Genomic DNA, 13,893 nt, shown 5'->3' with positions numbered 1-13,893 from the left:
CCTTTTTACTATGTACAATATTGTGATGGGATTTTTTTTATTAAGTGCCTTAAGTTTGGCTTACTCAAGGAAATAGAATATGCACTTCAGTTGAAAATAAGATGACTCTGAATTTGCTTAATGCTCATCTCATAAAGCTGGACTCTGCACACTGTGAGGGCACTTTTTAAGAGGTTTTAGAACTATAGAGAAATAGAACCCTTGCCACAATCAGTACTGTGAATTAGGCACAAGAGTAACAAGACTGTCCAGAAAGACACAGTGTGGAAAATACCTGCCTCTGAATGCCAAGCAATCTGCTATTGCCACCTTGCTTATCTCTGTGAGGGGTACAAGCCCAAGTAATGCACAATCCTAGGGACTTTCTGAACTCTCAGATAGCAAATTGTGTTTCCACATAGTTTACATTTTTATTCATTGAAGAAGAAAGAGAGCTTGAGCATGAATTACACCTTCACAGCCAGCCAGCTAGCTTCTTGAGAACATGGCAATTAGGCTGTAACCACAGAAATCCAGCTGGTGAGGTACCATATATCCTTACATCAGGACATATGATCTGTTTTCTCCATTGTCACTGTGAAGTGGTCTCACTGTGTAACATTCTTTGTCATGGAAAGCCTGGCTGGCAGCAAAGGCACAAGCACCAAAGACAGACATTCCCAGGAGAATTAAACCAAGCTCTTAATGAATACATGGCATAAATAATAAATAACCTGGCAATAGCTATCCTAGGATTGAAATTGTGTGCTGTGGAGCTACTGGGAAACACACAAATGGAATTTTAAACAAAAGCAAATTTAGAGAACCCAGGGGCAGAAGAAAGTTGCTATTCTCTTAAAATCTTTGAATTATACAAATTGCCAGTGCCCACTCAGAAATTCTTTCTTAGATAAAATCTGCTTCTGCTCATGGACAATTCTGGGCAGCTCTTGTCCTCCTGGGCTGTAATTTCAATGGAAAAGTGATAACTCAGTTGTTCACACTCCCTTGAATATCTGAGTCTTCCTTTAGTGGGTTTGTTTGCATTTACTGTAAGTTAATTCCAAAGAATACTCCTCTTTGCTTATTTTTCTTAGCTAATACTAAAGGATTTTCAATTATTCCCATTCTTCTACAGAAATAATCTATTCATTAAATAGTTAGAGATGAAGAAGAGCAGCAGGCAGGATTCAAGGTCCATGCTGAAAACTCTGTGAGCATTTGATGAGCAATATCCTTTTTTAGGCCTGGTTGGTGTTTTACATTTTTCTTTTCTCTATCCTAAGATAATTTCTTCTTCCAGAAATTTGTTGTGCCAAACACAAAAGAACAATGAAAAATCCCTGCAAAAAAATCAATTTTCCAGTTCTGATGAAGGAAAAGAAAAAGTGGCAAATAGAGAAATTTGAAGAGCCCATAATATATGAGAAAATAATTGACCCCAGATTCCACAACTCAGAATTTCATTTTCTATGGGTTGGGAATGATTATAGCTATACTGATACAGATTGCCACTCTCATTTCTGGGAAATCTGTTGTCTCAAGTTTAAGCTTTCATGTTTTCATGCAAAGTGATGCTTTTGTAACTTCTTCTGTGTCACAACTCTTCCCAGGGAGTTGTACTATAGACTTTGCAGGAGAGATGATTCATCCTGATGATGATGTGCAGGGTAGATGTGCCATAAGGACAGATGAATGTGGTGGGGCACATTCCTGCCCTATCTCTCCCAGCTTCTTCATGCCATCTCTGCTGCCTCCTTTGCATCAAGGCAGCCTGATGGATGCTTTTGTGGCCAGAAAGGGCATCCAGAGATTAGCATAATGTTGAGCAATGTGTCTGCATACAGCTTGTATTTCTGCAAAACAGTGCAGGATCTGTACCTCTCTGTGGGATGTTTGACAATGTTGTAGCAGAAACATTTTTAATAGCAATAGGATTCAATCTGTGAAGGTTCAAATGTGTTTCACCCATTCTCATACTCTGTCCTGTCAGCAAAATGCTCAGTATATCTTGATAAATAGCAAATATCTACATTAATTATATTAGCAAACTGAGTACAAATAGTCCCATCTAGTGTGTGTTCCTAAAAGCGTTTCCTTTGATTACTGATTTGGGTTTGTTTTTTCTTCCTGTAATTTTCAAATCTTTTTCTAACTATGGGCTAGTCTGCTGTGATGGATTTACAGAGCTTAAAGTGAAATACACTTGTCATTATTAATTGCCTAATTTAAAGGCCATGACCTGGTCAAAGGAGATCTTTATTCATCCTTAACTATAGGCTTACATTTCCTTTAAAAAGAATTCTTGCAGATGTAAATACACAATGTGAAATTATGCCACTGGATTAACAAAATGTCCTTTAACTTGAGTGTTGCTAAAAAGATAATCAATCACCATGAATCACAGTCTCATTTCCATTTCTAGGGATATGGTGGCTACATTGCATCAATGATCCTGAAATCCAGTGAACGGCTTTTCAAGTGTGGAGCTGTGGTGGCACCTATTACAGACATGAGGTTGTATGGTGAGTATTCCCTGCCCTCTGCCTGTGTGATGGTCTGTTCAAAATATCTTTTATCTGGAGAGCTACTATTAGCTTTAACTAAGGGCAGATAATGTAACAGTATCAACTAGATTTCACCTCACTCTCTTGTTCTCTCCCTTAAAGGAAGGGACAGCTAACATTGGGATGGTTTATCAAAACACAGCAGATACAGTAACTTCTTTTGCAAAGAAGTTGTGTTTCCAATTTCCCACTGAAAGTCGCTCAGGCACCACGTTTTCTAAGAATCCCTTAGGTATATCAGCCTGAATCAAAACTTTTAATAGGAATGAATCTGTTAAGGTCAGTGTTGAATTCCTTATGATACCAACCATGTGGTCATTCAATCACAGGATGTTTAGTGCTGTGTGTGAAGTTTTTGGCACAGGTTGTGGACTGTGAACTCTGATATACAGGAAATCAGAGCAGGGTACTTTAATGGTCTGTTAGTTTTTCCTTTGGTTTTTGTTTAGTTGGCTTGGTTTGAGTTTGGGGGGAGGGGGGACTGTGCTGTTATCTTTTGTTTGTTTTGTTGGGGTTTTTTGTTTGGTTGCTTGGGTTGGTTTGGGTTTTTTATGGCAGCTTGATTTTGGTTGTGAGGTGGTTTTAAACCATATTTAAATAGTTTTAAACAGTACATGTAAATTAAGATCTTGTTGATTTCATGGCTTAAATAGGTCCTCCTGTTTCTAGGTCAGAACCGATGTGAGGTTTGGGGGGTTTTTACTGTTATTGGTTTGGTTTTTTGATGTATTCACAAACTTTTGGGTTTTAATTTCATAGCATCAGCTTTTTCAGAACGATACCTTGGTTTTCCATCAAAAGAGGAAAATACCTATCAGGTAGGTTAGTATAAACAAGTAATTGAAAATTACCGTTTTGCCCTTAAAATGCAATTCACTTAAACCTCTGTATTTGTTTACTAGGCATCCAGTGTGTTACACAATCTCCATGGTTTAAAAGAAGCGAATTTGCTAATAGTTCATGGGACAGCTGATGGTAAGTATTTGGAGACACAATTGTATTTGGAGTCAGAGGTTCTAACAGGCAGGCATTCAAAGACTGATGAGGCACATAACTAGCAAGTACCTCTTTAGTTTTGTTATCCCTCTGACAAGGTTTTTGTTGTCACTTCTTATTCTACACTCATGATGTTTTTCCTTGCTGAGTGTTTGTACCTTTTAGTTGCTGTGTGTTCTAATTTGTTTAAATCTCAGACTACTGTCTTGCTAGTGAAAGGTGCTCCATGAATTATTACAGAATCACAGAATCAATAAGGTTGGAAAAGACCTCAAGGATCATCAAGTCCAACCTGTCACCCAAGACCTCATGACTACTAAACCATGGCACCAAGTGCCACGTCCAATCCCCTCTCAAACAGCTCCAGGGATGGTGACTCCACCACCTCCCTGGGCAGCCCATTCCAATGGCTAAAAAATCTCTCCATGAAGAACTTTGTCCTCATCTCAAGACTAAACTTCCCCTAGTACAGCTTGAGACTGTGTCCTCTAATTAATAAAACAACATACATTTTTAATGGTATTTCAAATGCACAGAGATTCTGCAATTGAAGAAAGAATTATCAGTACACGTGGTGAGGAACAGCACCACACAAGAAGTTAAACTTTTCAACTAATTAATTACAGAGTTAGTGCCAAAGCATCTGAAGATTAAACTATAGGGAACCTTTTAGTAGCGTCAATACTTTCAGTAGTAGTTTAAGGCAGAGAATAAGTAAAGCAGAGTAAATTCTGGCACTTTAAATGGAAACATAAGATGTCAGTCAAAAGTTAAATTGTAATTACAGATTCAAATTTAACTACAGTATGTGTTTTTGAACTTTAACTGATGTACATCTAGAGAACAAGCTTTGATGCAGGCACAAATTACAGTGCTGCAACAAGCTTCTCTGTAAAGATTCACATGCATACTTCTTTCCCTGAAATTTTCCTGGTGAATGTGGGATAATACAAGGTTTTTTACTCCTCAGTCTGGAGCGATAAGTACCTTGCACTGCAGGGCTGAGGGGAGAGTGCCTACATGCACAGTTGGCACAGTAAGGCTGGCACCCGTCAGCATACCACCCCAGCATAAATTGTCAAACTTATGCTATGGATCCCAAATGTAATCAGAAGGGTAAAAACACTGTTCAGTGTTTCTCCCCAGAACAGGGGAGAGAGAGACAGAGGAGATATACTGCATGACTGAGCAGGCATAAAGGTCTCAGACTTTGCTGATGTAGAAGGCAGTAACAATTTCTACCCCTCTGAACTCAACGCTAGAGGGAATTGGGACTCTGATAGGTGTCTGAGCAATTCAGTGTGCCCAAGACTAGGACTCTGATTGCTTGCTGCCCTTGCTTAATATCCCATCTAGTAACACCACCCAGCCCACTTGCAGCCTAAGTTCTGCAGGGCTGGGACATGGTAATAAAGTTGCATGTTTTTACCACACAAAGATTAAGTTACTCATACGTTGCAGAAAGTCCATTACCTAGAGGAGTGTGGGCTGTAACAACCCTGTGCAAGACAGAGAAAATCCAGTGTGCTTTCCTGTAATCAATTATAAACTGCCATGATGCTGGGACAGAATGGTTTTACACACCTCTAAACTATCACAGCTTGTGTAAATCTATACACACAGTGTGTATAGAGAGAGGAGTCCTTATGGAGTGCCTGGAAAGTATAGCTTCCCTTGGGGCATCCAGCTCCTTCTCTAGAACCTCAGCTGTTACACCCTGCATCACTATTATTCATGGGGCTGTGCACTTCTGACCGGGTAATCAACTTAAGAGCTGCTAATTACAGAGGCTGGAAATGTTTTTTGGCCAAAGTTGTTTAATAGAGAAATATTTCATATTTGTGTAGTTTTTTCTAATATCCAAATGTTATCTTGCAGCTAAAGTCCACTTTCAGCATTCAGCAGAACTAATTAAACATCTAATAAAAGCTGGAGTTAATTACACTATGCAGGTATGTGCATTTATATGCATGTCATATAAACATTGTTCAACATTTAACCTCATGTTGCTATTTCTTCTCCAAGCAGGACCCTCCCTACCACAAAGTCTTTTCTTTACACAAAGTAAAGACTCTAGTCTCTAGTATTACCTCAATTTGCAGTTAAAACTCCATTTAACCTCGGTTTTCTTACTCTTAGTATAGACCTCATCTTCTCGTCACTCTTTGGGCTCCTTCTCTTCTGTCTTTCTTTTTTCCCACCTGTTTATCCTACACTATACAAAGTGCTTTAGAGTCCATATGCACTATGTAATTTTAGTCCCATTTTGCCTACAAAAGTATTAATTTGCATGAAACTAATTTCCTCTTATTTTCAATGTTTAAATTTATAAAATGGTAGCTAAAAAGGCAAGAGCACTGTTCCCTCTCACCACAGCCCTACAGAGCATGAAGGTGCTGTGAGGGGACAGGCTGAAGTGAGGAGGAGAGGACAAGCTGCTGATACACAGACCATGGAATACATTGATGTTGCTGGCTGAGGGTTCTGATTGCATTAAACATTCTTGAATAACTCAACTGTGTGGTTTTGGGTCACTTCTCCACGTATCTCTGATATTGCACATAGCAAATCTCAACCTTACTGAAGCTTAGGTGAACCTGTAGTTTCCACAAAAGCATGTGAGCTCACATCAGGGCAGAAGAGACAAGGCAAAAGGACTTTGTGTGAAATCTGAGTAGGGTAGGATCTGTTCCAGCTGTCCCTGTGATTTCAGCTGAGGTGATGTGAAGAAATGAAGAAGCAGGAATGACAGAAGTATCTCAGAAGAGCTCTTCTGAACCATTCTCATGCAACCTGGTGATAACCTGAGTTTGAGGAAGCAGCTGAAGCTTTTTGCCTCAGGCTGCTGCAAGTCTCCTGTCCTGAACCCTGTGGCCTGGAATTCTTCATTAAGCCCACAAATTTTTGTTCAGCCTCCCTTGGGAGAAATTTCTAGTGGAATTTGAATTGAGAGATAAAAATGTCTAGGAGAGACATGATGGGCTTTAGATAAGATAGGAAGGTAGTTAAAAATATGAATAAAAAGGTTTTTCACTGAACACTTAGGAGCTGGAATATTGAGAGGTCCCTAAAAGCATGAGGTAATTAATCCTCGTTGACGTTAATGGGATTTGGATGCCTAGACACTATTGAAAATGCCAGCTAAGTAAACTGTTGTAAGCACAATGACTGAGAATATGATTTTTTTTTTCACTTCTGCAGATCCCACTGCTGTGGTTGTTTTATGTAGGTTTATATTCCAAATAATTAGTTTTACTTTGAGTTTTATTAGCTTTCCTTGATGCCTTAAAGCAAATATTATCATCCTGTTGTCATCTAAAACATTTTGAAAATCTGAGAAAGAAAATTAGAGCCTAAATATTTGGAAGGCCTTTTAAAAACTATTTACTTTTTCCTTTCTCTTCTGCTAGATCTACCCGGATGAAGGTCATACCATTGCATCTGAGAAAAGCAAATATCACCTTTACAGCACAATCCTTGGGTTTTTTAGTGCTTGTTTAAAGGAGGAGACGCCAATTTTACCACAGGAACCTGAAGAGGATGAATAAGGAAGCTTACTTGTGTAGTACTGAAGGGGACTTACTTTGTGGCTCAATAAAACCCTTAAATAAAAGTGACTGTAAGATTGCAGATTCTGCAGAAGCTCAAGGGCAGCTAAAGGATATCACAGCGGAACAGCACATTTACAGACCATGAGCTAATAAACTGGAATTCAACTACAAAAGTCCAAACATATTACCAAGGGACAAAACCTTTACCTTTGTGGAAGGTCAACAGTTGGTTACAGTTTCCTGGAAGAACTTAGTTTTGCATAAGTGTAGGGTTAGTGCATGTTTGTTATGTTAAGCCTCACTGTTGGTTCTGTAAGTGGTTGCTCGTTTTTTAATTTAAGTGCACATCTTTATTCATCCTTGCATAATGCACAACCTCTCATAAGTATTATGGCCACTAATATTTTTAAAGGTGAGCTGCAATCTAACACTTTACTGTAAAGTTACAATAAGTGCAATTCTTTTGCTCTCCTATTACGCATAAGAAACCACAGAGATAATAAAGGGCACGATATTTTCTCTAGTTTCTGCTCAAAGGGGATATATTGTCTAGTACATCATATATCACTGATATTGAAGATGGTTTCTTTTCCCAATTTCAGCATTCACTATTATTACTCTACCTACTAGTAACCAATAAGGGTCTTCTTGGTAGTGTACTATGGATCTTTATGTGTATACCCAGGACTCCCCAGGCAGAAAATCTTTCTGGGCTCAAAGATAATTTTTTTTTTTTCAAGACATAATTAACAGATGTATTTAAAACAATATGTGCAATTGAAATCTTTCCCCAGTCCAAAATGTGTCCATTGTTTGCTTAAAATATGTTTGAGTTGTGTTTCAGTATTGTTTATAGTAGTTAATAGTTTGCTGGTTTCACTCTGATTTTAGAATATGCTACTTTGTCACATGTAAATTAGATACATAAATATTAAATTATAGTTTCAGATAAAGAAACTTTATTAACAATGTATAATGCCACTGAGTAATACTTTACTCTTCAAATGAAGACGTATTTTGTATAGTGCATCTTCCTCTTCTTCCCCTTGATCTTAGATGTAACTCTAATGCTCGTCGAGGTGGCTGCACAAAGACAGAACACACCATTAGTTTTTATTCCAGAGCTGTTCATTAAGTTTCTTGCAAAAGGATTTTGATTCAACAGCATCACAAAGAGATGAAATGTTTCTTATTCAAGGCAAAGGAAGCTCCAGAGAAGTTAAATTTTATTATTTATTCAGAGGGTGAGCCCCTCGTACATCCATTTATTTGCCAAGGTGAATTACAGCAGTAGAAATTTAAACTATGGAATCAACAAGGCAGCCAGATTGGGTTTGCAGAATATTAACTCTGATCACTGAAATCAAGTACTGTGGTGACTTGATTTGAGATAACTTCCTGAAGGTATGTGAAAGCTCTTGACAGATGCTGTGCCACTTACATGAGAATAGATACAGTATTTTTTTTTCTTTCTGGATATATTCCAAATACTTTCCTACCCAATTAAGGTTTAATTTCTTGTAAGTTTAAAAAGAAAGTAATTTTTTGAAGGTAACTATACTATTTAAGATGCAAAGTTCTGCATATTTTATGGAGAATGGAAATTGTTTTTATTGTAATCAAAAAATCACCTGAAGCTTTTTACTCATTGCTTTCTTCTGGAATATTTTCTTTCACAGCTAGCGTTTCTTTTATGATGCAATTAATTGATTTGTCTGAAAGGTGTGGGTTTATGGAACACTGGAAAGTCTCTGTCTTTTAATGTTTAGTATTTATCTTGTTTTATTAGCAATGGTGAACTATTTTTCAATTAGTTTAATACAATTTCAATGTGTAATGATATCTCGTTTGGCTCCCAGTGTTGCCACAAAGTACAGCTTTGCTTTGTGGTATTTGTGGTAAATATGGAGTACATATGTATAGTCTAAGTACAGTAGATATGTATGGAGGCTACTATGTGCACAACAGTAAGGCCATACAAGACAACAACAAAAAGAGAAAAGTTCAGACAAGGTGTGCAAATACTGTTTTCTATAGAGGAGCAACATTTTAGAGTCTTCTATTGGCTAGGACTTCTAGATTGTGATTTTATAAATTACACCCACTACTTAATAAAAGCTCACCTGGCAATACCAATGCTTTTCCTGACCAAACACAGTCAATTAGGTCTTTATCCAGTTGTATTCAAGGAGACTTTTTGCCCTGATTTGAGGCAAACAGCAGACAACGAAAGCACAAGCTGTGTGCACACCCTGAGCATACCACCCAGACTCAGCTTGTGGAGGCTAGGTGAAATGGGTTACTCTACCCCAGTATGTGTTGGCTGTCAGACAGCCACCAGGTGCTCAGATTTGCTGCATTAAACATATACAGCCTTTAGTTACCTGCAATAGAAAATAAACAGCAATAGAATCATAGAATCAGTCAGGGTTGGAAGGGACCACAAGGATCATCCAGTTCCAACCCCCTGCCATGGGCAGGGACACCTCACGCTAGATCAGGCTGGCCAGAGCCTCATCCAGCCTGGCCTTAAACACCTCCAGGGATGGGATTATGCATGTGCTCAGGACATACCTTATACCAGATCTGTGGGACCCACCCCTTGTCTCTTCCTTTCCCCATAGCTCTGTTTCAGGCTCCCATTCCCCATGCTTCCTACCCCAACATTTGATCTCCAGTCTTGATCAGTTTACCTGAATATGAAAAGTGATGTGAGGATGTGGCTTCTGTGAGAGTGCTTTTGCCAGGGGACCCTGGAGCGTTTTAAAAGTGTGTCATCTGAAACATGGGTTATCTGGGTGGAAATGTGGTATGCTGTTTATGGTTTTAGTATTTCTCACTCTTGTTCTACAAATACAGGTATTTTTATAAAAATGTGTATACAAAGGTGAGCATCAGACAGATTTAAGTTGGTTTACTGAAATTTTGCTGTATGTGTTAAATTTAGGTATTGCAGGAGCATTAGTTTCTAGTTAGACTGAAGAATTTGATTCAAGGGTTCTCTCTACTCTTGCTAGCTTGTTCAAATATTTCTTCCACTTACAGCACAGCTGAGTATTGCTATTGGATTCTGTATGCATAACTAACAGCAATCACTCATTAATTAGTCTATGTGATCTCTAGTATTGATGGAAAATTAGTACACATTGCACACAAATGGCATGAAAAGCATAGGGTTTTTTTTTTTTTTTTTTTGTATTTTACCCATTGTTAAGCACTGTGATCACGTTTTAGATCTGAAAAACTACTGTTTGATTCGTCTTTCCTTAAAATATGACACTTAGGAGACTAGTCCTCTTAATTTATGCAAAGCTAGGGAATCAGCATATCCATTTACTGCTTGCTAGAGCTTATCTCTATCTTCTTGATTTCCTCTCTCCTTTTTTCTGCCATTAGGACTTGCAAAATGTATGAAATCTGTAGGTCATATTGAAATTTCAATCATATTACAAAATCAGGAGTAACTACATGTTGATTGGAATTATTTTTTTCAGATTATTAAGTACAAAGAAAGGCCGATTATTTTTATTTTTTTTTTTAATCTTTTTGCAGTGAGGACAGAATTACTTATGATCTGGTTTGATCAATGTCTGCCATGATTTGCTATATCCAGCTGCTCATTGTTCTAGTGGTTTTGGCATATGTAGATCTACCAATGTCTGAAAATGAAGATGATTGCCTCTGTTCTCTCAGCTCTGGCAGTTATTTTGAGTATGGATTCAGTTAGGTTCATTTAGTTGAGAAATGTGCCTTTTATGACAGAAGAGCTCATATTTGATCAGAAGCCAAAGATTCTCCTTGGAAACCTGGGAGTGTTGAGTGTTGGCTCCTTTATAAAGCACAAAGGATACAAGGTACAACCTCGTATCCCTCATAGCAGGTTTGTTAGATACTGCTGAAGAAATGAAGCAAGAGGAAGACTGGCCCAAGGAGACTGCCAGTTCCTTTTGCACAGCCTGAAAAAAAACATAGGCAAGGTGCAGTGGTCCTAGCATTTTATATTTACTTCAAGTAACTCCTGCTGTCAAGTGTGTTGCCTCTGGGGAAGAAAGAACCTCACGGGTATTGATTACAGGTGCATCTTCTGCATAACAGCTTTCAGTGCCTACTCTAAGGTCCCTACTCTTTTCCCTTTGAATAAGAGAGTGCTTCAGAATATGGGGAGCTCGTGGGATATGGCTAAGGAGAGTCATAACTTCCAAGGTGCCTGGAGCTTTGAAAAGCAAAGGATTTAGTTAAACTTCTATCTGCTGCATTTCATACATGAAAGTCGAGGAGGAGGCTGGCTTCAAGGAGGTAGGTGATGATGAGGAGGCTTCAAGGAGGTGAGTGTTGATGATTCACTCACCAGGGAGGTTACACAACATGCTTCCTACAAATCTAGTACCAAAATGTGCAGTGGTAAGTAAAATAAGCGTCTCTTTTCCAGTGCCTGAAAATTACAATGCTGTTAGATTGAGCTGATCAGATATTTGGATAGAATTAAGGAAATTAAACCACTTGAGTGTATGCAGACCAAAGTTTCCATTAAACGCCAGGCTAGACTTCTTGCCTGTGTAATTGCTTTAGAAATCCAATATCCTGCCTTTACGTTGGCCTAACTCAACAACAACAAAATTGATTTAATAATGGCTATACCTCATGAGGGCATGGGTGTTATGTACAATTCTATTTAATTTAAATATCCCATAAATTGCTAACAGCCCGTTTTTAGATTTCATGACCAAAGGGGGAATTTTTTTTTTTTTAAATTGAAAAGCAGCTTCTGATTGATAAAACCAGCAGAAGGAATATAATTTGAACTGGTAGGAACTTACTCAGAAAGTTTTCCCTAAGGAAAGTTTTCTGCTGAAAGGTATTTTATGTCACAAGTGAGCTCAGAGTACAGCTGTCAGCATTTTTTCTAAGAGGATTTAGATGTTGACAGACATGATGTCCAGAAGGCTCAGGTAGGGCATAAGCAGATGGTCCTGTCCTCTACCCAGTGCAGAGACTTTGCAGCTCTCTGTGAAAGAGGATCAAAGTCCATTCTGGATCCAGCAGGGATTCAGAACACTAGAACAGGAATGCAATTGACGTGGAATTGTTACATCAGGAATAAGATTTTTTTTTTTTTTTTTTTTTTAATAACTGAGCAGTACAGACTCCCCACTATTCTTCAGTTAGGCAGAGGTGAGGTTGGAGAGCTCAAGCAGGGCACTCGGTGGTGCACTCAACCAACCTCCAGCTGAGAGAGCAGCTGGCAGAAATTACAGCTCTGGCAGAGTCTGTAAATGCTGGGGGCAAAAAAGAAAAAAAAAAGGACTATATGCACAGAACATTTTATCTCTGTGAATATTGTGGAAAAGTTGTTTTCATAAAATGAGCAAATCCTTCCAAAATAACAGACCACATCTGAAGAGGCTCACTGTTTGTTTGTTTTTTTTTTTTTTTTTGCAGCAGCACCTGTCAGCCTTTTCCCAGCATCAGCATTTGACAAGCAATGTGAAGGGTCCATTTTTGAGAAGGTTTTCAGCACCATTCAGAGAGAGGTGAAAGTGTTGTGAAGAGACAAGCCAAGAGAGGTTTCATTGCAGTATGTTGCTCTATTCAGAGCTCTGGCTCTAAGATGCAATGTAGTGTGTACCACAAGTCCCAGGAACCTTAGAGACAAATGTAGCAAAGCTTGGTTCAGTAAAACTGCAAACTAAAGCAGGAGAGCCAGAACATGCGGGCATTTTCACAAAACAATTAGGAATTACATGGTTTCTCAAGGATTTGTAGTCCTGTGTTTAATTTGTATCTTACCTTTCAGATAATCATTACAAGAGAGGAATTGTTAAATGTCTTTCCACATCCTAATGAAGCAGTTACAGTGAAAGCTTCTGTTTTGCAAAACACTTGCCTTTACAGCTATGTACATTGTCAACTGTTTCTCCTTTTGGGTTGTACTAGACACTACATTTATTGGGCTTTTAAAATGGGAATGGAAATTGTACTGCACCAAGACAGAGGGAGAGGGGATTATGTATTTTTGTAAGAAATACTGGTGGAAATACAGAGAATTTGAATACCAGTGAAATATTCAAAGGAGGTTTTATAGAACATCACATGCAACATACACATTACCCTAGGAAGCTGAAAACTACAAATGAGGGAACAAGTACAATCATTTTGCAGTCTACTCAGAGTCCAGCAAAAAAAAAGGCAGTGTGGCAAACCGATTTAGGCAGAACTTTCAGTCTTAATGGAGCACTGTGAAAGCGTCTGTCAAATTGTGTACCTTTGCTTTCCCTCCATTTTTGGGTTCAAGAATTTGTTTCTGAGATGGGGCTAGAAGCAAGGTTGTGGTCAGATTTTTCCAAGAGGGGCCTGAGCTGACTACCAGTACACTTTCTTCACGGAGAAAAAAAAAAAAAAAGAGAAAAAAAGAAAAAATCAAAGCCCAGAATGTAAGCTCAGCAATGACAAATTGGAAGAGCAGAAGATTCAGCTAATTGCAGCAAGTGGCACAGTGCTTCATGAAGAGCCATCACCAGAGTGGGAAAACAGAGCAAGATGCTATTTAACCTGAGTGAAGAAATTGAAATGTGGCTCATAAATGCATTAGGACGAGACTCTTCTCTATCTTAACATGATGTAATGAGAATAGGATGAGAAGGTTTAATTCCCTTGGTATTCTAATGAGTATTCATTAATCATAGCAGAGACCAAATGTGTGAGGCTGAGTGCCAAAAAATTCTAGTGCTGGGGAGTTGCACAACATGAAATCTGACAAGAAGACTATGTCAGAGTCTTCTCTTAATGGTTGACTTGCTTTC

General features: G+C 38.5%; 1 protein-coding gene across 4 annotated transcripts in view; it reads left to right on the top strand.

Annotated features, from left to right (window-relative positions):
• DPP10 (dipeptidyl peptidase like 10) overlaps nt 1-7,090 on the top strand; it is a 225,999-nt gene extending 218,909 nt beyond the window's left edge. For all 4 annotated transcript variants that reach the window (XM_054381326.1, XM_054381325.1, XM_054381324.1 and 1 more), the window contains 5 exons: nt 2,405-2,504; nt 3,306-3,364; nt 3,449-3,521; nt 5,421-5,494; nt 6,953-7,090. In XM_054381326.1, coding sequence (XP_054237301.1) covers nt 2,405-2,504; nt 3,306-3,364; nt 3,449-3,521; nt 5,421-5,494; nt 6,953-7,090 — 444 coding nt within the window. The remainder of the gene's footprint in view (nt 1-2,404; nt 2,505-3,305; nt 3,365-3,448; nt 3,522-5,420; nt 5,495-6,952) is intronic.
• The last annotated feature ends 6,803 nt before the right edge of the window (nt 7,091-13,893 follow it).

Source organism: Indicator indicator, chromosome 5 (assembly GCF_027791375.1).
Source record: "Indicator indicator isolate 239-I01 chromosome 5, UM_Iind_1.1, whole genome shotgun sequence".
NCBI lineage: Eukaryota > Metazoa > Chordata > Aves > Piciformes > Indicatoridae > Indicator > Indicator indicator.
The sequence above is the reverse complement of the archived record's forward strand: the minus strand, read 5'-3'. Positions and strand labels throughout refer to the sequence as shown.